The sequence below is a fragment of the Parus major genome, chromosome 8 (assembly GCF_001522545.3).
Source record: "Parus major isolate Abel chromosome 8, Parus_major1.1, whole genome shotgun sequence".
Classification (NCBI taxonomy): Eukaryota; Metazoa; Chordata; class Aves; order Passeriformes; family Paridae; genus Parus; species Parus major.
Window position 1 is genome coordinate 4,492,719 of NC_031777.1, and position 22,662 is coordinate 4,515,380.

Genomic DNA, 22,662 nt, shown 5'->3' on the forward strand with positions numbered 1-22,662 from the left:
CTTCACATATATCTGCCAATTTGGTAATTGTTAGTAGGTGTGGTTACTAAGAAGTGTGAAATTTAGGTTATTAACATCATTAAGACATATGCTACACTCCCCTCTTTAGCCCTTGAAATATTTAAATCGCTTTTAATCTAATAAATATACCAAGCATGACTTCCACAACTCAGAGGTAGCTTAGAATATTTCTGCTTTTATCTCATAAAGTGTTTTGCATAAAAATGTTAATGGGAAGATGAGATAGGTAACCTTGTACGGGTCTGAGCTTGGAAAAAAGTTGGCATATGAATTTTTGATTGATAACTTAGTCATTGAGCAGCCAGCCTCATATAAATCATATATTACCACTGAGCAGCTCTTCCAGTGCTGTCACACATGGTCTGTAAGCATTTCCAGCCACACTGATTTATATAAATATATTTTTTTATAACCATTGAGACATATTCTGAAACATTTGGAGATTGAGCAGTATTTCCATGATGAAAAAATTTTAACAAATATCAGTGTGATCTGATCCATGTTAATAGCACCTTCTGGGAGCAGAAGTGACCTTTATTAAGGAAAACAAAAAAGCTGTTAAATTTTTTGTCTAAATCAGTGGAAGTCAGCTACTGAGATAACAGTATGTTGGTTTATTCTAATCTATTTATAATAAAAAATAAATTCACTAGAAAGGAGACCAGATTATGTAGTAATTTCTGTTCGAGCAGCAAGAGACAAAATAATCCAGAGCACTCACTTCTGGCCCATATTAATGGCAGAGGAATTAATGAACTAATGAATTTCCTTCTATGACACTGTGAACTCCAGAGTCAACTAAAGTTAAATACAAGAGAATTAAATTTTTAGCTTTTCTGCTTCCTAACCCTTTCTTAGCTTACATGTTACAAAATAGTCTTCTGACTCCAGAAACTAATCTTCTCCCTTAGTACAGACTTGTAAAACTTACTGGGTTCACTTGAGGCCATTCAGAGTGTCTGTGGGCAGGATTTAATTTAAAGAGGAAGAAGTAAATATTCTTTTTAATTCTTTTTAACAAACCATTTAAGGTGGTTTGTTTACTCTCTGTGTTATCTCTCCTCCTGTCTGTTCAAGATAAAACAACTGAGGCATGTTTTGGGTTTTTTTTGTAGAAGGGATGAGAGGGCTGGGGTTCTTTAGCCTGAAGAAGAGAAGGCTCAGGGACAGTGTCTATAAATACCTGAAGGGAGGATGCAAAGAGGACAGAGCAAAGCTCTTCTCAGTGGTGCCCATCAACAGGACAAGGGGAAATGGGCAGAAACCGAAGCACAGGAAGTTCCCTCTGATCACCAGGGAACTGCATTTCACTGAGGATCACCTAGTACTGGCACAGTTTGCCCAGGGATGTTGTGGAGCCTCCATTCTTGGACTTACCCTAAGGCTGGGTGGCCATGGGCCTGGGCAGCTGGGTCTAGGTGGCCTTGCTTCAGCAGGGGTTTGCACCAGGGGTTCTCCCCCATCTCAGCCATTCTGCTGCTCTGTGATCAAAGAATTGTCCTGGTTTCCTCTCAGGAAGACTTGGGTCTGCAGTCTGGGCCTGCTGGGTGTGACAATTCTCTTCTGAGCCCCTCTGACTGTCACAGGCTACGTGACCAAACACATCCCAGTTCAGCATGTGATGCTTATCCTTATGTGCAGAGTGCATTTCACTCAGGATCTTCTGGCACTTTTTAACTACTCAAATCCCATTTTGGAGGATGTGTGGCAGGATGTTATTTATCTCACAGTGAATTTTGGCTGCCTTTTTCATCTCTCTAGCTGCCCTTCAGCAATAAATACTTGATTACCATTAGCTCAATGAGCTTTGTATAACCTCTTAGTGTCAGGTTATGTACCAAGATCTTAAAGAAATTACAAGAGCTACTGCAAATTGTTTACTCTGAGCCATCTGCTTATCCTTTATCAGATCTTGTGGCCTCCAGACTCTAGTACTACCCAAGAAAATGAGCAGCTGTTTCCTTATCAAAAATCCATACGAAAGCTGTTCAACCTTTATTAACAAATTTCATTAGTTTCTTGAGGCGTTTGGCTGAATTACTGTGTAAGCAAAGTTCTCCCTGAGACCATCATTCCAACAAGCTGTGTTGTTACCAGTAACATGCAGCCTAAAAATATCACCACAAATATCACCAATCAATAATGGAATCCAGCACTGTTCCATTTACCTTTCACTGGATTTTGCAGCCTGAAAGGACAACTAGATGGTCCTGTTTGACCTTCTGCTATCACAGGTCACTAAGCTTCCCTGAGATTCCAGATTATGGAGTCCACCCATATTAGATTAAAGCTGTGCAATCTTCACGTGTGTCCTGCAGCCCTCCTCACCTTTTCAGTTCAGTTGTTCTTCAATATTGCCAATTTTCTTGTTCCCCTTCCACCCCACTACAGGAGCACTTACTTGTCCACGTGCTTCTCCTACTTCTCTTCTCAGTGAACTCCACCTTCCTATTTCAGGAAAAAAAGCTTGACCTAAGTACTTGGATGGGATTTGTTTCCTGCGATAAAGAGTGTCAAAATATTCCTTGAAAGAATTCTCACATTTTGGAAGTAGGTGGGACTTCCACAGCCTATGGTTGGAGCAGTGTTGAAGATGGTAAAGATAAAAAATTTGCTGTGTTACACATCACTGGTTTGGGAGTATTTTGAGAGTGTTAAAGAATTAATATACAAAAAGAACCCAATTCTGACATACAGCACTGAGTGGCAATTTAGCATTTTCTGGAGATCATGAACCACTGCTCTAAAACACAGGAGAGTCAACAAGACCCCCAAAACAATCCACAGGCTCTCAATTCTGACAAGTATAAGAAGATGATCACACATTGCCTGTGCCATAATCTTGGTGTGGTTGGCTGCTGAGTGTCTTTGAAAATCTGAACACTTCATTTAAACAATTTAAATGGCAGCAATTTTCTTTTAGGGTGATCTGGTCGCTGACATTGAAAAAAAATTGAAGCAGTCCCCATAGTGCAGTTTCATTTTCCAGAATTAAAAAGGCTATCAAAATAAATAAGGACATGGATGATAGTGTTGCTCAAACAATAGAAAATGGCAAAATTGCATTTTCATAATTTCTTTTTTTTTTTATCACTAGCATTTATGAGACCTCCTGGAAATATGAAAGTAAAATCTTCCATCAAGCATTTATTTTCACAGATCTGACATGCAATGGCAGCTTGTTGCCTTCTCTCTGCATATTTCACAATATGCTGAGCAATGGGTTTTTTCCTCCCTCCTTGAACGCAAAAAAATCCCTTTTGGAATATTTTCTTGGAGAGCATGGGATCAGGAGATGTACTATAAATATTGTGATACATAATTTCAAAGTAGCTTTGAAAAGACAAACTCATTCTTTTAAACATTTAATTTAAATACCAAAGTTTTAAGAGCCTGTTTTGCTTTTGTTCTAATCCATATCTCACAGCAAAGAATAAGTAAGTTTTCTAGTAATTTTTAGTTACTGCTTTAAAACCACGACACAGAGATAATTCAGAAGGTAAATTTCAGTATCACAGAAAGTACAAGTGGTGAAAGTACAGCCAAAGTAAATTGATATTAACTTTCACATTAATATTTGCTGAAACTATTTTTTTCATTGTCCATCCATCTGCCATCACTGCTTTGATTGCAAAATACTAACAGAAGTGAATTGCTGGTGCAAGCTATTCTTAAATCCCTGGTTTCATTGGATTTGGATTTCCTGTCTAATGCATTTCATAATTCCCTAATAACTCTGGGATGTCTTGCTATTGAGCATTGGTTACCCTTTACATGTACAGACTTAAAATCATCTGAATAAATGCACAGTTTTGAATGGCTCACCTGAAAATGAGGTCTGAACCTCAGTTAATACATAGCACTGCATAGATGCTAACAAAGTTTTCTTGTTTGCTCAGCAGAGATTTCTTTGGAGACTTTGGAGTCCTGTTCCTCAGTTCAATTATATTTTTCCCTTTCTTCATTTTGATTGAAATAACAATGTTCCCAAAATCCCTTGTGTGAAAGAATTGGATTTAAAGGGTTGGAGAAAGTGGGTTCTAATAGAGGAGATGATAAGCTTATTACTGAATTAAATATCAGTAATACTGAAGATGAGGAACTCTAACCATTCCATTAATTTTTTTGGGGAGATAGCATTTGCATCCTATATAATTACTTTTATGCAATGCCTACAGAAAGTAATAGGAAAGATCATCTCCAGCATTCCATAACCTGCAGTGAGATTTGGAGAACTATCAATTTAATAGTGTCATGAATTTATATCTCCATCTGCAAAGCTGCAAAATGTGGAAAATCACCATATTTTGCTATACACTTTCCTAGCTCCTGCTTCTCCTTCAGATAATATTTTCCCAAATGAAGCAAGCCCATGCTGTAAAATACCAACTTTGGAACAAGAAAGGCTCTTTCCACTAAGCACATCTGCTTCCCAGACCTGTGAACCTGATTTAGGAAAGCCAAGCACAAGAGAAGTTTGACCAACCCTTTGTGGTCACCTGCTGTGTCTTTATAAAACAGGACCCTGCCCTCTCTCCTGGCTTCAGAACTGTTCCACAGTTCCTTGTGGAGCACTCTGATCCCTGTTTCCACAGTGAAAGCTGCTTCCAGCAGCCAGGCTGCAAACTGCTGTAAAGTACAGCAAAATCAAAGCTGGAAATGAGCATTGGCTCACACCTGGAAGTGCAGGTGCTCAGGAGAGAATTCCTTACACTCTCTGCCAGCCTCATGTATTAGATACAGATGGACAGCACTGCCTTTGTGATTGCTGAGGCTGTAAAGAAGCTGCAAAATAGGAATTCTGAGATTGTTCCAGCATCAGAGACAGTCCAGCAGTCAACCAATGCACCCTCCCATAGCAAGTCATCATATCTGATCTCAAAATCTACACACATCTCTTTGTACTTCTTAGAAAAGAGAATTATAGTCATAATTCTTGCATGTAGAGACTCCTAGATGCTGAACACATAGCAATATAGAGTGATACATCAGTTGAGTTACTTTTTCATTCATTTTTTGTAGCCATCAAAAAATAATAGATACAGCTGGGCTTACTTAATTTGCTAAAAATATATTGATGCTTAAAGAAAGCCTGTGCAAAGCCAGGCAGTTAAACAAAATATAGTTATATCTTTCACTTTTATTTAAATGGACTAAATTTCAAGTTAGAAAAAAGTAATGTAAATAAATTTAAATAGATTGTCCAGTGCTGAAGGCAGAAAGCTTAGACATGTGATGAATCAAATGCATTATGAAGAGAGCCAAAGACCAATTCAAATCTTCAAGATCAAATGTAAATCACAACATAAAGACACAGGAAATCTATGGGCAAGAAGTCTGCACCATCAGATAAGTACTAGCTTTTTCACCATTTCATGCACTATTGTTCTGGGATAATCTTAATTATGGATTATATTGGTATCTCCTGGCAGTGCATTAAGGAATGCAACCATTGGAACAGTCTTCTCCTCTTCATCAAAAAAGTATTTTAAACTATTGCTGTCATCTTCTTTCTGATGGACAGCTCCAGAAAAGCTGCAGGAAATCTGCATTCAGTATGTGAAGCTTAATCTTAAAAATCCCTCTATCTAGTCAGAAAAATCAAGTGTAATTTTGTTTGCTGCCCCAATAAGGCACAGATTTTTGCTGCCCCTGAGACACAAATCCTTTCTTAAAACTTCTTTAGCAGAAGAGGACACCATGGGATTCCTTTTTATAGCCCCTCGCTGCATCCAAATCAAAGTCACCTGGCTGACAAGTGGAAAAGGTAATTCTTCCCAGAAGCCAAACTTGCAGATTGACATCATGGAGACACTGACCCAGGTCTCAGCCTTCTTCCTTCTTACCAGCAGTAACAATGACAACCCTAAGAGCTAAAAAATGCCCTCAATAACTCCTGTCTAAAATACAGTCATGTTGTCCTAAACTATTTCAGACTGCCATTTAATAGCTAGGTGAAAATTATCTTGGCATTTACAGTGTTTGCTATGGTTCTTCTACTCCAGGAGAAGAGAAAATATCCATCCACTGCCCCCAGAAAACCCCCAGAAAAGCTCCTCCCAAAAAAGGCCAACAGAAATCCCTCAAAGAGAAACTACATTCCAAGACAGACATTTTAGAACATGTACCAAATGTCTCATTTATACCTGTTTCAAATTACTAAAAGAAAGTAAAAGGGCAGAAGGTAACTGCAGGCATAATTTGGAAATGTCAGTTTAAACAGAAATGTTGTGTTGTACACTCTGATCAGAAGAAACTTATTGCATTTATAATGGAAAAAAAATATGCCCAGACTGATTTTCAGACTCAGTGTTGAGATTCCAATCTTAAATAACATCAGAAGGTGACGAGGTTTGACTTGGCATCACAGTCAGACTATAAATTCATAGGCCCACTCCATCATTTGCAGTGAAGGCACTTTGCACTAGAAGTCCTCTCTTACTTAGCCCAGTGACGTATTCCTGCTTTTCCAGCTGCTGAGATTCAATTAAAATGCACGTAAAATAAGACTAAGAATGAAACCTGGAATTCAAACTGAATGCTGGAGGATTTCTTCAATTTATAGATGCCACAAATCTAACCTTGCAGTCTGATAAGCTTTGTTTTTGTGGGTTTGGGAGGATGCCTCTCCTGCACAGATGTGCCTCGGTCCCTCAGCACAGTCAGTCTCTCTCTGCTGACCAGGACAGACCCATTGCCATGCAAAGTGAGTCCTGTTTGAAATCTTAATTGAAAGACTCCTTGTGAACAGTCTGAACTGACTCACTGGCAGCTGAAGGTGCTTTTTAATCACTGAGAATAAAGACTTCAATCAATATGGTTCAAACTATTTGCCCCTGAGCAGTAGAGCGGTGGTTTGCTTTCAAAGCCTCAGGCTCAGGCTCAGGGCCAAGAAAACTTAGCCCCCTGAGTTCTTAATATAATTATTGTTTTCTCTATTATCTTACAGGGGTGTTAATTTGCCTCCCAGTAATTAACTTCCCTCTGTGGTTGTCAGGAAGTTTAATCAATAACATGAGCAGATACACCAAGCTGCCATTCCTTCTGTGACCAATGCTCCCCTCCCCAACTCTTCACCCCTGTGGAGGTGTCACTGCTTTAATAAAATGAACAGGTGGGATGTGCATAATTTCTTTAGAGGGTCAGTATCTAAATTGTTCCTGTCCTATTTCAAAAAGGATGGTACAGCTGATATAATTACCCCTGTTCCAAAACTAAAAGCATTATACAACTCCTGCTAAAGCTGCACCTGGCAAATCAACATATGAAAGTTTTACATGGCATTGCACTCTGAGATACTTCAAACATTGTGATGACATTGTAATAAGAGGAGGAGCAGAAGGCTTGATCTAATATAATTCTACTTATGTCCACCATGTACAGGACATAATGTAATTCCCTTCAAAGCTAGTGACAAAATCCCCTCGTTCTTGGTGGAATTCCAATCTGCCTTGGCAGCTTTGGGCTTTCTTTATTAAGAGTGATGTCACTCTGTGGCCTCTCTTTCCTTCTAGGGCAGTGTTGTCTGTTCTGATTCATAGCTTCTTAAATTTTCTCCTGGAACAGCTTAACACTGCTTATTTACTTCAGTGTGTTTTCCAAGAACATTTTTCAGTTTCACTCATTCTCTTCCCTCCTTTATCCTCCTGTGAATCATTACATGTTTTCATTACATTACATTACCCAGTCCTCCAACCGTAGGAGTTCCCAGCATGTTCAACTAAGGTAAATTTGGGACTGACAGAGGTTATATCTATATCTGCTCATAAGGAGTATGTCTTGTGCGTTAAAGTGAATTTATAGTTCTGTAGGAAGATAATAGAGGACTTTGGGACATCCATGTTGCAGGACTACTTCTAAACCACATTGAAATCATTAAAATACTTATGAAAAAAAAAAAATCCAAAATAGCCCATAGATAAATTTTTGAGACATTTTTCTTGAAAGCTTACTGTGACTTCCAAGGAGCATCCTTTGAAGGGCAGTGATAGAAACATTTTTAAAGGAGTAATGAACCAAAATCATACCTGAAAGCAAACCTGACAGAATGAAGGGAACGTCCTTCAAACACTGGGACTTAGAGAGACAGCTGTGGAGTATGGCTTTTTGGTTTCTGAAAAGGGAACTTGCTGTCAAGGTCATATTTAGATTGACAATAAGAAACAAGTTGCTTCATTGTAGGAAATGTGAGTCTTTCCAGCTTGTAGCAGAGTCTAGACAAGGTTGTTATCTCCTGCCCAGCAGAACTTCTGAATTAATCCACAATTTATAGGACGATATTCTGGTTTCACTACCAATTTTGACTGCAATTGTTTCACCTTTATGTGCTCCCAGGAGACTTTCAAGGCTTGTGAGAGGAGGATTTTTGGTTTTGTGTTCCTGTAACAGGCTGACATTGCTAGCATTAACTCTATAACATACAGATATATACTTGTGTTTGTGTATTTATACACATATCTAACATCTATCATAGAATCACAGAAACATAAAGGTTGGAAAAAATCTTTAAGATAATCAAGCACCACCCCACTATTCACCACTAAACCATGTCCAAACATTTTTAAAACACTCCCAGGGCTGGTGTGTCCACCACTGCCCTGGGCAGCCTGTTCCATATTTGACAACTCCTTCCATTAAGAAATTTTCCTTAATATCCAATCTAAAGCTTCCCTGGTGCAGCCTGAGGCCATTTCCTCTCATCACTTTCAACATTTATGTGAGGTTCCTCAGAACCATATATATAATGACTGACCAGAGGGTCTGTGTTCCTCACCAGTTCCACCCCCATGCTGAAATTTATCCCTGTTCTTGCCTTCTGGCAGAGCACAAGGCTGAGAGGAGCTATCCTTGCAGCATTCCTCACTCCAAAAATAAATAACCCAACCCCCCCCACCCTCAAAAAAAATCTACCCCGCTGCCAGAATCATCTAAATTTGCTTCCCTGAGGCTTCTGTAGCAGCTGGGTTGTTCCATTTGAAATAGTCTGTCCAAAAGGAAGTGTGGACTTCCTTTCCTCCTTGTAAAACAGAGACCATATCATGAAGAAAACATATATTTCCTTCCTTCCCTTTGTCCTTCACAAAGTTTAAAGGAGAAATCCTTTGCTTTGGAGAAGGAAATATTCTAATTATAAGGAGAACTGGCCGATTTACCCTAAATTGGAGGGAGAAAGGGAAGAAAAATTCAGATTTACTATCTCTTCTCTGAAGAAATAAGGCTGTTTCCAGCTGCAGTCTTCTGCTTCTTTGAATTGGATTATTTTCAAACATATATTTCTTGGAACACAGCTGCTACTTCTTTGACAAATTGAGTAATGCATCACGAAGAACTAAAATTCATGGCAACATAAAAACAAATATATGTTCATTTTAGCACTTTGTTTTCTCCAGGCTTCTGAATCATGGTGGGAGATTTTAAAAAACATCTATCTTTTATAAATCTCTTTAATAACATCTACACAATATTGAGGCAGCACTTTAATGAACAGCAATCACATCCAACCATTTGAAATGTGGGTCCCATGGTTTATATCCTCTCAGACCTCCAGCTTTGTGCTTTCAGGTCTTGATTTGCAGTTGACAGTGGTATTTGACTCGCTGTCGTATTTATTGCCCCGATTAAAATTAAAAAAGCATTGTTATGGAATAACAATGACAGCAATGGTGGTCACATTGTTGGAGCAGCAACAGGTTTTCAGAAACAGTACAGGAAAATGTGTGATAAAACGGGGATGAGGAGATTTTTCCTAGCAGAACTCTTGCTCCTTACACTAATTGCAGCTCCCACTGAGGACTCCAAGGAGGGTGCAGTTGCCTGGAGCAATAGACAAAATTATTTTTATTATTTGTAATAAATGGCAGCAATTAAATTTGGGGTCTTTAGTGCTAACTGCCCTATAAAGATAGATAACAGCCAGGCTCTCCTCTGAAGAGCTTGCAGTCTAAACAGAAAATTCTGTTGCAGTGTAGATGAGATTAAGATTTATATACAGGATGGAACAAAATATACAGACAGCTATTTTGAATAAACCAACCAGGAATAGTCTTTCAGTAACTGCAAAATTGTGGTTTTTGGAGTTTTTTTTTTTTGTTTGTTTGGTTTGGGTTTTTGTTTTATTTTGTTTTTTAGGAATGCAGTGAAGCATTTAAACTTCATTTTGAAATGTATATTCTAAATATTTTACTTATAACTTTGATGTTATAATATGAAACTAGAAGCTGACATAAGAACAAAATATTTCTATTCTGTCAAGGTGAAGTATTTTGACTGATTCAAAGCAAAGTAGAAGAGGGACACTTTGCAACATTCCTTTTAGAGGATTTCAGAGGAATTAGAGGCATTCAGAAAATTTGAGAAAATTTCTAAAGATTTACAATAACTTTAGAATAGTGAAAATCCTTTCAGAAAATGGCTTTTCTTTTCTTTTCTTTGCACAGTTCTACTTAAGGGCCATCTTGGTGGTGACATGAATAGCTTTAGCAGCTTTCCTGTTGTGTGTGATGAACTGGCAGTCTTCTTTCCAGCTCCTAACCTGCAAGAAAAACCAGCCAGTATTTATATTAAATAATAATCTTGTTTACAGCACCAGAAGATAATCAGCCCTGAAATGGACACACAGCAGGGCTGGCTGACTTTGCTGCTCCATGTCACCTCTTCTGTAGGGAAATAAACTTCTGGAGCTAGCAGAGATATTTACTAAGTGTTTTTCAAGGAGAGCTTCTGGTCTGAATATTCTTGTTGATTCTGATTGTCACTGTTTTCCCTTATGCAATATTATCTGTTTACTTTGGCTTGCTGTTAGGAGTTGTGCCAAAGGAAGGCTGGAGTTGTATTAAAACCAGGTGTGGGCAAATGATTAGCAGAGACAAGGAGACAGGTTACTTTGAAGGAAAAATACAACAGGAATTAACTAAAACTGCAGCTGAATTTTCCTTTTTTAAAATTTAATGTAAAGTTTTGGGTTCCTTAAGTAGTTTTTTGTCTGTTGGGCAGTAATCTGGAAAGGCATTATTACAGGCACGTGCCTCTGGAATATAATCTCATGGATGGGATGAGGCTCAGAGAGGGAATGGCTCTGCTGGAATGCATCAGGAACCACACAGGGCTCAGGGCTGTGAGGAAAAGGGGGAATCTTTCCTAGGAATGCACAGTGCAGGGTGACAGCAGCAAGAGCAGTGGTAAAAGATGGGAAATGGAAATCCATCTCCAGTGTGCTGCTCAAATGCACGCGATGTGTGAAATCAGTGGGATGAGGAGGAAGGGAGTTGTCTTCCCTGTTATGGAGTAACCTGGATGTTTGGAGCTCTGCTCTGGGATGGACAACAGGGATGAGAATTTGTGGGACAGGGTCAGAGGAGAGGCCAACAAGGGTGAAATGGGGTGGGAACCTGTTACAGAGCACTCAGCCAAAGTGAGTAAATGGATGAAGCCCTCCCTAAGCAATTCCAGGATGTGTTGGGATCACAGACCCTGCTTCTCATGGGGAACTTTAATTTCCCTGACATGTGCTGAAAAATCAACAGTGGAACAAGGAGGGTTTTGAAGGTTGCCAGCAATAACATCTTGATACAGGCACTGGATCAATCAAAAGGGGTGACACAGAGCTGGGCTGACTATTTCCTAACAAAGAACTGCTACTTGGGGATGGAATAATCAATGGCAGCCTTGTTTGTAGAGGACACGTGTTTGTTGTGGTCAGGATTTGGAAAGCACAGGGTGGGAGAGCAGCAGAACTTTGACCTGGGCTTCATGAAAGCATCTTCACCCCATTCTGGGAATGGGGAGATGCTCCCTCTGAGAAAGCTCTGAAGACAAAGGAGCTTTGGAGGGCTGGCTGGGTTTTCAGGACAGCATCCTCAAGCAGAACTCTCCACTCTGACACTCAGGTCATATATTAAAATTTTAGGGACTTTAGGGATTTGCTAAAACTCAAGGCAGAATCACAAAGCAAAAAGGCAGCAGTACAGGAGGTGCACATAGGGACAGGCTACCAAGATAAAACTCGGGAACACTGCTCAGGAATTTGGAGATAGTGATGGGAAAAGCTACGTCCAGTGCTTGCAAGGGATGCCAAGAGCAGCAAGAAAAGCTTTTATAGTTGGAGGTAAAAGATTAAACAAGGACTTGTGGGCCTGCTGCTGAATGGGTTGAGTGATTTCAGAATTTGTTTCAGAAGTACTAAATGTGTTCTTTGCCCTGAGTCTTCACCAGCAAACGCTGCAGGTCCTTGAGCTCAGGAAGGAGCACGGGAAAGGAGACAGCAGGAGTGAAAAATGGAGTAATCAAGGGTTATGGAGAGAACCTGACCCCTGGCAGTCTGTGGGAGTTAATGGACTGCATCTGGGGTTTTGAGAGACAGATGATATCCCAGTAAAGTCTCTTTGTTTTGAAAGATCATGGAGACTGGGAAATATCCCTGATGACCGGAGAAAGGCAAATATTATCCTGATCATCAAAAAAGGATGGTCCAGGGAATTACTGATTGATGGGATTCACTTTGGTCATTGGGAAAAGCATGGAATGAGTCCTCTTGTGAAAGATTTTTGGAGATGTATGAGGTTTATCTGGCAAGGTTTTGTCGGTGAGGAACTGCAAGGGTGGCCTGTGTTGAGAAGAGACCAGACCATGTCAGACAGAGCCAAATGCCAACCTCCTCCAAAACTGGCCACCCCCTGCCCAAAGCCAGCCCTGTCAGTGAACTCTGTGAGACCATATGTGAGAAAGGGTAAACACTGCACAGCAGCTGTGAGAGAGAGGAGGGAGAAGAGGTGAGAGAAATAACCTTGCTGGCACCCAGATTTCTGGAGGAGCAGGGCAGGAGGTGCTCCAGGTGCTGGAGCAGAGGTTCACCTGCAGCCTGTGATGTCCATGGTGAGGCAGGTTGTCCCCTGGCAGCCTGTGGAGGTCTGTGGTGGAGCAAACACTCTGCACTCTGTGAGGGACCTCACTCCTCTGTAGGTGGAGATGTCCTGAGGGAAGGAGGAACCCAAACAGGAGCAGGTTTTCTGGCAGGACCAGTGGCCTGTGATGGACCAGGCTCGAGCAGTGTGATCTCAGAGGACTGTACCTGGTGGGAAAGACCCAGTGAAGGACTCTGCCCACCTCTGGAGCAGGGGAACAACATGAGGAAGAAGGATTGTGAGAGACAAAGTCTTACAGACTGACTGCAGCCTCCCTCCTCCATCACTCTGCAATGGTTGTGGGGGAAAGGAAGTGGAAGAACTGGGAATGTAGGAGTGAAATTGAGTACTGGGGGAAGGAAGGGCTGGGGTGAAGGTGGTTTTAATTTTTCTTTTTTTTTTTTTTTTTTCTCCTCACTATCCTACTCTATTTTTAACTGACAACATATTAATCCTCCCAACACTGAGTCACGTTTGCCCATGTCTGTAATTTGTAAGTGAGATCTCCCCATCCTTATCTCAATCTGGGAAACTTTTCATCTTATGTTGTCACCCTGGGGACTGAGAGAGAAGCATGGGGGTCATCTGGCAGCCAGTGGAGGTGAAGGGAGAACAGGGGACATGAGGGAGAAGATGACAGATCATCTCTGACCCATCTCATTCTCTCCATGATAAAACACTGTTTATGGATAAGAGGAGAGCAATGGATGTCATTTACTTCATTTTTAGCAAGGCTCTACGAGTTGAATCTGGTCACACAACTGGATGTTTACCCATCTGTTTGTACTTCCATCCACAGCACTGTGTCTTACTCTGGGTACCAGAATGTTGTGGGAGACAGAGTGCAGGGTTAGAGGGTCACACATCCTGTCTGAAAACTGGTGGCAAGTGCAATGCAGCACTATCCATCCCAGATACAGCCAGGGTCTGTCCCAGGACTTGTTCTCTTTACTTTCTTTAACAATGACTTGGAGAAAGTGCACTCTCATCAAGTTTGTAGATGTTGCTGGTTTGAAGGAATGAGACAGAAATCTTCAAGGTCAGGGCTGGCATACAGGGGGACCTGGACAAGCTGGTGGATCAGGATAACAGGAATCTGGTGAAGTTCAACAAGACAAAAAAAAATAAAATCCTGCTCTGGCTGGGCAGAGCATCATCTGGGGCTGGGTCTGCCTGGCCAGGAGCAGCTCTGCAGGAAGGCTCCTGGGGCAGAGGATGAAGTGGCCTGACAGTACCAAGGGCACACTGTGGGTGCTCCAAAGGAGGACAGGGACCACGAGATCAAGGAGGGGATGAGATCAGTACTTTTCAGACCACATTCAGATGCTGCCTCCAGCTTGGGGGGCTCCACAGTACAGGAAGGATATCAGCAAGCTGGAGTGTGGTCAGGGATGTCCTTGGAGAGCTGGGGGCTGGGGAAGCTGCCCTGAGAGGAGAGGGCCCAGGAGGGGTTGGTCAGCCCTGGGCACGGAGACTTCAGCCAGTTCAGAGCAGCCACCTTGTCTGCAAGGAGGGGAAAGAGAGAGCCAGGCTCTGTGTGGGGAGAGACCACAGGGATAAAGTGAAATGAGAGATTCAAACTGGGGATATGGAGAAATTTATTCTCTGTGAAGGCACTTGGACCTTGATTGCAGCAGTTTCCAAATCCTGACTGGACCAAGCCCTGAGAAAGTTAACCTGATGTCAGAGTTGACATGCTTTAAGCACAAGATCATCTCTCCTTGGACTACAGACTGACCAAGGAAATACCAAGTCTGACTTAACATCTGATCCCAGAACGCTGGTTTAAGAAGTGAGCTGGCTTCCTAAAGCAGCAGTGCTTTGTACAGAGGAGTGATCATTTGCAATTCTCATTATGAGAGTGAGAAAAGAGGAAATGCAGTGGAGAACAAGAATTCACTTGAGCTAATTTTGAAGTTGTCTGAAGCACTCTGACTTGGCCCAGCACATCAGACGATATCACTGCTTGTGATATCATCACACCCTCACGTGTTAAAGACCAGTTGATTTTTGTCACTTTCCCTTAATCCATCCCACTGTAACATTTTGTTAGAGCCAAAGAACAGTTTTTGCATGAGGTATTACTCACTTCTAGACTGTAATGGCAGAATTTTGATACCTCTAGAGCAAGTTGAAGAACTTGATTATAAAAGAGGATGTGCATGCGAATGACAGACGTTTTTAAGGGAGAAAAATGTTTCCTTGGAGCCTCATTTAGAGAAGTGACAAAACAGTCCATTACAATTGCTCTCTAATGGTAGATTTTGACATGAAAATGTGATTTAAAAAGGGATTTTCTCCTATATACATATTTATCCTGAACTTTGTTAAATGAGAAAAACCCCTAAAATCCAAATCCTTATTAATATTAGAAAATACATAGACTATATAAAATTGTGAATAGTATGTTTCAGTCAACAAAAGATTCTTGCATTTTCCCAGTTATTGTCAGGCTGCTTTTGCCCAGAAAACATAATTGCTTTTTCAGGGTTTGAATATTGCTTAAAAAAATTAATATTGATTTTGGGTAGACAATGTAATCCACAATTAGACAGGATTATATATTTACTGAAGCACTATGCTGTAATTTCCAATGCTAAAGGTTTTGTTTCCATAAGATTATATTATTTCATTTTAGGTAAAATGGCTCATCAGAAAATTTGACGTTAAATTAAGTAAGAGAACAATGCTTGATGGAATGTCATCTTCAGAAACTGCCATTTCTGGAGACTAAGAGAAGTTGGCTGAAATTTCTTGTGGGTTACTTTGCTATGGAACAATTTTTTTCCTTAGCATATCACCAAATGCAGATTCTTTTTAAACTGTGCTTTATGTTCTCCTACACTGTACGTAGATTTTCACCTCACTTAATTATTGTCACATGTCTGTTGTCATCGATTTCAGCCACAACAAGAGCCAGCAGGAAAAGAAACAGTGTTCTCTGTCCTCTGATAGAAATCCATGTCAAATTGGAATTTTTGTATTTAATTAGGAGTTCTGGTGCTCCTTAAGCACATCACTGAGACCTCCCTAGACACAAGCCATGGCTTAAAGGAGCTGTTTTATCCCCCTGCTCCTGCTACCCAGAGTGCAGAGGCTCAGGCTCTCCCCTGCCCTTGTGCAGAGTGTGTCTGGGCTGTGAGGAGGGGGAAATTGCTCCAGCATCCTCAGTCCTGAGATAATCTCTGTTTCACTGACTGGGGAATCAGTGCCTATATGACTTAAAAGAATATTTCAGTTTCAAAGCCCAGTCGTGGACTTGCTCTGTTTGTTCTAAAGGAAATAGGAGACAAAAGTGCAGTGATAAAATTTGGTATTTTCCTATTTCCAGCATTGCTGTCAGATGTCAGCCTGCAGCACCTTTAATAACCTGGTGCTCTGAATCCCTAAGCAGGAATAAATCCACTGACTTCCAAGGTGCTTCTGAAGATCCTCCACAAGGGATCTTAGGAAACAAGCTAATCCAAGACATTTTGGCAGCCTGCAGAAGTTCTGCAAACCAACCAGTCTCAGTGGAAACAAAATCAGAAGTGTGCTGTGTGGGTGGGACAGACTTGTACAGGTCTTTTAGCAGAATACCAGGGAAAATCCAAATATTCACAGCGGAGGGATCAGGGCTCCTGTTCTCTTCCAAGAGAGAGCAGGCACCTTTTTCCTGTGTAGCAGAGCACTGTCAAATCATTGGGGGAGGCTTCCTGGATTTTTCTGGCCTTTGCCAGCTCTGTCTGCAGAGTGGTAATCACTGCACTCAGCACTGAGCCCTGCTCTGACACCGAATAACACTGAGGATCCAAATTACATATCTGCAGCTCTAGGCATTTCTCACAGCCTAAATATGTCTGATATCCATCTGATTTCAGCAATAATGTTTGCTCCCATTATGATATTTCTCATTTATTCTTTCCCACTGAAATATGGGGTGCCATTTCCATCTGCAGGCACTATTGACACAAGGAAGATTTACCTGGCAGAAAGGGGAAGTGAAAAGTGACACAACCAGCCAGAAAATGAACTTGCTTGACCCACCACTGCATATGATGTTTTACCTTATTTGCAATTAGTTAAGAATATATAAAATTGCATTGCATGTACTACCCACCTGAAAAGAAAGAGGAAGTGCTTTAATCAGATTTTATGTGGTGTCAAGAATCATGGTCTGGTTTTTGGGGTTGTCCCAGGTGGGCCCAGGGGTTGGACTCAATGATCCTTGTGGGTCCTTCCCAGCTCAGGATATTCTCTGATTTTATGAATTAAAGTATCAATTTCTATGGCCCCTGGGACTGTAATACTGGCTGTTAATCCTCAGGAATTGCTGGCACCATGTATTGATTAGAGTGTAATAGTTTAATCATCTCTCAGTGTTAGGAGTTCATGTTGTAGTTTCACAGATCATGAAATGTGTCTGTTTAAGATATGAGCACATTATCTTCCCTTCTTTTTTTTTTTTCTATTTTTTTATTTTATTTTTTGTGCAGCAGGCACTATGTAACCACGCTCATTTTATCTCTGTCTCTCCTCCACCTGCATTCTGGAGCTCATTAGCAGGATCAGACAGGGCACAAGGGTAGTCAAAGATGATGTTTATTACAGGGAGAAAAAAAACCCCACTTTCTTATTGGAAATGCTGTTGCATTGCAAGTTGAGGAGCGTGAACCTTCCTTATCACTTGTGAACACTGCACGGAGCAGTTGTTAGCTGAAGAGATTAGTGCCATCGAGCAGAGGACAGCAAAATGACAGCGTTCCTTAAATACGTGCTTAGAGCAGCATGAGGGCTGAAAAGGCATCGCCTGAACCTATTGTCTCCTGAGAGTTCCCTTTGTTCTGCCTTCATGAGGCTCTTTTAAGGGGATAGACCAGTTCCTCAGAGGAACAGAAGGGAAAAGAGACCTTAGGAATTAAGTCAGAGATGTGCCTTTGGGATCTGATTCCCCCCAGGTGTCAGAGTATATATTTATATACATATATACCCTCAGTCCTCTAAATCTGGTAGAACTTGTCTGATTTTATACAAGCTGCAGATCTGTGCTTTGTAAAGGACAAACTTTGTATCAGCTCAGTTAACCTTATTCCCTATTTTTTTTTTTTAAACTACCATTTTTAATGTTTTTAAGTCTAAACTTGGAAGGCTTTACCAAGCCAATGGGACTGTGGTTCCTTTAGACAAGCCAGACATAACCTTCTGTCATACCTTGTGTGCAGACCTGGGAGGGACTGAGGGCTGGGAAGGGCAGTGTCAGGATGTCACTGAACTCAGGAAGGAACAAAACTCTCTGATACTGTCTGTGAGCTGCCACTGAGTAAGGCATTCCTTTATTCTGGCCAGGATGTGTGCTGGAAATCATTCCAATTACACATATCCATTACAAGACTTTTCACATATTTATACATTTATAGAAAGCAAAGAATTCTTTGGTTCTGCACCACACAATTCTTTTCATTAGTTAGTGTCTGATCTTCTACTGGATATTGATCCCTTTGCCTTTCATACTCGTTTGGTCCAGTTCTGTGGTTCCCTTGGCATTCTTTTCTCAGAGAGGGTGTCTCTAACTTTGCCAGGCAGTAATGTCTGATTACCTCCTCCATACCTTCTAGATTCACAACATGTAAACTTTAAAATTCCAAATGTCCAAAAGTGCTTTTTTTTTTGTTTATTGAAACTTATCAGGTCCTGCTCAGCCAGACCCAAAGCCTTGGTGTTTTAAAGATTAAACCAACAACAGAGCCCAGTTCCTTTCCCCCTTGGCAAAGGTGAACAAACCCATGACTGAAGTTACTTAAAAATAAAAAGGAAGTTATGTCATTTCCAACAAGGAATCAGAGACTGGTAATGGGGCTCTGAGCAACCTAATCTAGTGGAGGGTGTCTTCTTGTCACAGTGGGGGTTGGACTATAAATGTCCCTTCTGACCCAAATTACTCTATATTTCTAAGGAAGGAAAAATTATCTCTTGGGAAGGAGAAAACAGAACTGTTTTTCCCAAAACAACACTAAGATTCATAGAGGTGCTTATCTGATCATGCAGAATTTATTAAGTATTCCCACTAATTCAAACTGTTAGCTGTACACCCAGGAATGGACATTCTTGCTGGACACAGGATAAAAACCAATTTAGACAAAATTAAGGAAAGGAGAAAGCAAAAGATAAAAGGCTGCATAGAGTTGATAAGATAAAGAAACATTTCCTCTCCCACATGCCCTGAGGGCAGCACAGGGGCTGTCCTCCAGGGGAGAATAATTCCTACCCAAAGAGGAAGGCATGAAGGTAAAATAAGCAAGACATTCCCAGAGGAATTATTAAAAACACTCTGTTAAACATAAAATCATCATCTTTGACACTTGGGTTTCATTTTTTATCTTCCAGAAGACCTTTCAATGCCATTTGTTTTGTTAGGAGTCTTCACCCACCGCAGAAAATACTCTGCTGAAATAGGACTGTTGTGCTCCATCACTGCCCCTTGTCCCTCAGGATGTGGTCAAGGGCCACTACAGTTTATTTACAAAAGATCTTTTTTTCTTCATTCATAGAAAAGAAAATATTTTTGCCTGCTTTGTGTAAAAATGTTGTTAAAAAACCTAAACTAAAGCTAAACCAAAAGACTTATGAACAAGAATATTAATGGGGTATTCTTTGATGTGAGTGGACATTTTCCCCAAAGAAGCCTCTTCCATGAGCAACCTAAAATTATGCTAATGTTAAATATTATGATTATTTTCATTTGAAGAGGGAGGCTACTTCTGGCAGTGGGATCTTTGCTTTCACATAGCCTGCTGAAATGTAGACTATCCAAAAGGAGCATCTGGCAGGGTGAAAGCCAAACTGTGGGATGAGTGACTTCGTTGCAGGAACAAGCAGAAAGAAAAAAATGGATTGTGAAGGGTGGGAGGATAGCAGCAGGCAGAAGGGCAGGCAGGGAAACATACTGATATATAAAAACAAGAAAGAAAAAGGATAAACATGTGCATTCAAGTGTGCCACTCATTCTCACGTATTTCCCTCCCCAGTATCTGGAGCTCTTTTAATGGAAGTTTATTTAGGTTCAGAAGTTATAAATCATTCTGTTTACAGAAACAGACTCCCTGATTAATAAAACTCTGTTAATAAGATTCTGTCTACATATCATATTGTGTGGTCTGAGCTACCAGAACAAGTTCACAGCAACAATGACTTTGTGATTGAAGAACTCATTTCTGCTGCTTTAGAGCCAAAAAGAAGTTATGGGAACATTTTTGAAGTGTCATAAAATTTTGAAGTACCATAAAATGCTTTGAAATGTTTCATTTTAATTGTAAATACTTATGAAAGTCTAATTTAATGGCTTGTGTCAGGTGAAACAACATATATATAAGGGAAATGGCCTGTAAAATCACATTTATTTGCATGTCCTAAGTATTGGAATATACTTCTTTTAAGACAGTTTCTGATATTCTTCAGATGAGTCAATAAACACTGATCTTTAAAGGCACATTTGCTTTCAGATCCCAGATTTTAAGGTGAGAAAGTCTGATTCTTATTAAATAGTCATATTATCCAGGTTGAGAAATAAGGACAATGCTTGTATTTGCTTTAATATTAATTAAAAATTATATGAATATTGGATTTTGCTGGCTTTATTCTAATATTACCAATAAAAATGTAGTCACCTTTCTGGTTTGAAAGAGTTTGAGTTAAAATGCTCAATTTTAAAATTTCAAAAGATTGAGTTTATGAAAATTGGTTCAAGGAAAAAAAAAACAAATCAGAATTTAATTTCTGCTGCAAGAATAACCATAGCTGCATAATTAAAGACTATTAATTTTATATTTTTTATATATTTTTTTTTAGATGAATTCAAATTATTTATGAAGAGGCTGCCTATGAATTATTTCCTGAACACATCTGCTGTGATGCATTTGTGGACAATGGATTCTAATTTCCAACGCCGCTACGAGCAGCTGGAGAACAGCATGAAGCAACTCTTCCTCAAGGCCCAGAGAACGGTGCACAAGCTCTTCAGCCTGAGCAAGAGGTGCCACAAACAGCCACTCATCCGCATGCCAAGGCAGAGGTAAGGAATGTGAATTCCTCTGTGAAATCCAGGGAAATCCAAGCTGCTGTAAGGAAGTCTGTGAAATCCCAAGAAATCCAAGCTTGGCCCTAAAATCTCCTTAAGGCCACGGGTGTGGGAATGGTACAGGCATGGGGATGCAGTCCCTGTGTTTGTAGGAGTTGAACAGTCCCAGCTTTCAATATTCCTCCATTCCTGTTTTCCTAAATACAATGGGAAAGGTCAGAATAAATCCTGATTTTTTTTGTGACTGTGCAGGATAGGAGGCAACTTAGAAGTGACAGCAGCACAGATTCATCATCCCATTTGGTTTGCCTCTGTTTTACAGAGCCATGTTTTCCGTGGCTCTTGGCCAGGTGTAACAGTGCCAAAGAATTGTGTGCAGAATCCTGAATAACTGCTCTGGAGCAAGCACAACTGTTTTAGGAACTTTGTGGGTCATTATACAGTGTATACTACACACAATTGATTTCTCGTCTTGTTTGTCAAATATGAATTAGATTGGAAAGGATGCCTGAGGAAAGAAAACAGAAGAGTTTCAGTCCTTCCCAGAAACAGAGAGAGAGATCCTGAAAGCCAGCTAATCAAATCTGCATTAGCATAAAGTGGGTATACTTGATTGCTGGTCGAAAATTGCTTTGTTGAAATTAGTGCAATGACACTACAGTAAATCTGAGATGAATGAGCTTTTAAGGACATTGCTGTTCTGAGCACAAGCATTGTGGGATAGTCCAGTGGCTCCTGCATTTAGCACGTTTCTCCATTGATTTTAAAGAAATCTAGTTTAGGTTCAGTGTTCCAGAACTGCCAGGGATACTTTACACTCCCCTGCTTTCGACTCTGCTGCTCCAAGCTCAAGCACCATCAATTCCTCTTTGCCTTTCGGTGGCCCTCCCCCTTCTTTCGGGAGGCTGTGCTTGTAGCTTTCATCTTTCTTCTACATATTGTGCTTTGTGCTGTGATCTGGTAGTTGAAACCAAAAATTCACCTGTGGGGTCATTTCATGATTAGAAAACATTCTGCCAAGAGAGGTTATATAATCACTGCAGAACCTTGTATCCTCTCAGGTGTGTCTTGGCCATGAGCATTGTGAAAAGAGATGATTCACCATGAGCAACTTCTGCAGGAACCCAGAGCTTCTTAAAGCACATTAAACAGTCCAGACTCACTTTTTCCCCCACCAAAACTGAATATAATAGATTTCAAATAATTTAAAATAATCAGGTCTTCTAAAATAACCTCCACAGGGCTTTGGAACAACGTTTGGTTGCTGTAGATAAGGGCAGTGATAAAGATGAGGTGACATATGAAAAGTTGCAAGGATTGATCAAAACACAGCTTTCGTGTTATTTAAAGGATTTTTCATTTCAATGAAGAACTTGCAAATTCATGATTTATTTTTCAATATAAAGTTGTGGCACTGTGCCAAAAAGACGTGGACAGGGAAAGGTCCAGACAGGGGCCACAAGGATGATCCTGGGACAGGAAGCTGTCCCGTTAGGAAAGGCTGAGAGACTTGTGTTTGCCCGGCTGTGAGAAAAGCAGGCTGAGGAGAGACCTTATTTCCACATTCCAGTGTTTAAAGGGGGACAAAAAGAAGATGGAGACTCCCTTTTTACAAGGAGTCACTTGGAAAAGACGAGAGGAAATATGTACAAGGTGCTGCTGCAGAGATTCCCAGTGGACACCAGAGGA

The 22,662-nt window shown here is 40.5% G+C and overlaps 1 protein-coding gene across 3 annotated transcripts in view; it reads left to right on the top strand.

Annotated features, from left to right (window-relative positions):
• BRINP3 (BMP/retinoic acid inducible neural specific 3) overlaps positions 1-22,662 on the top strand; it is a 195,802-nt gene that overhangs the window by 138,220 nt on the left and 34,920 nt on the right. For all 3 annotated transcript variants that reach the window (XM_015636227.2, XM_015636229.3, XM_015636228.3), the window contains one exon: positions 20,745-20,967. In XM_015636227.2, the coding sequence (XP_015491713.1) occupies positions 20,745-20,967 (223 nt within the window). The remainder of the gene's footprint in view (positions 1-20,744; positions 20,968-22,662) is intronic.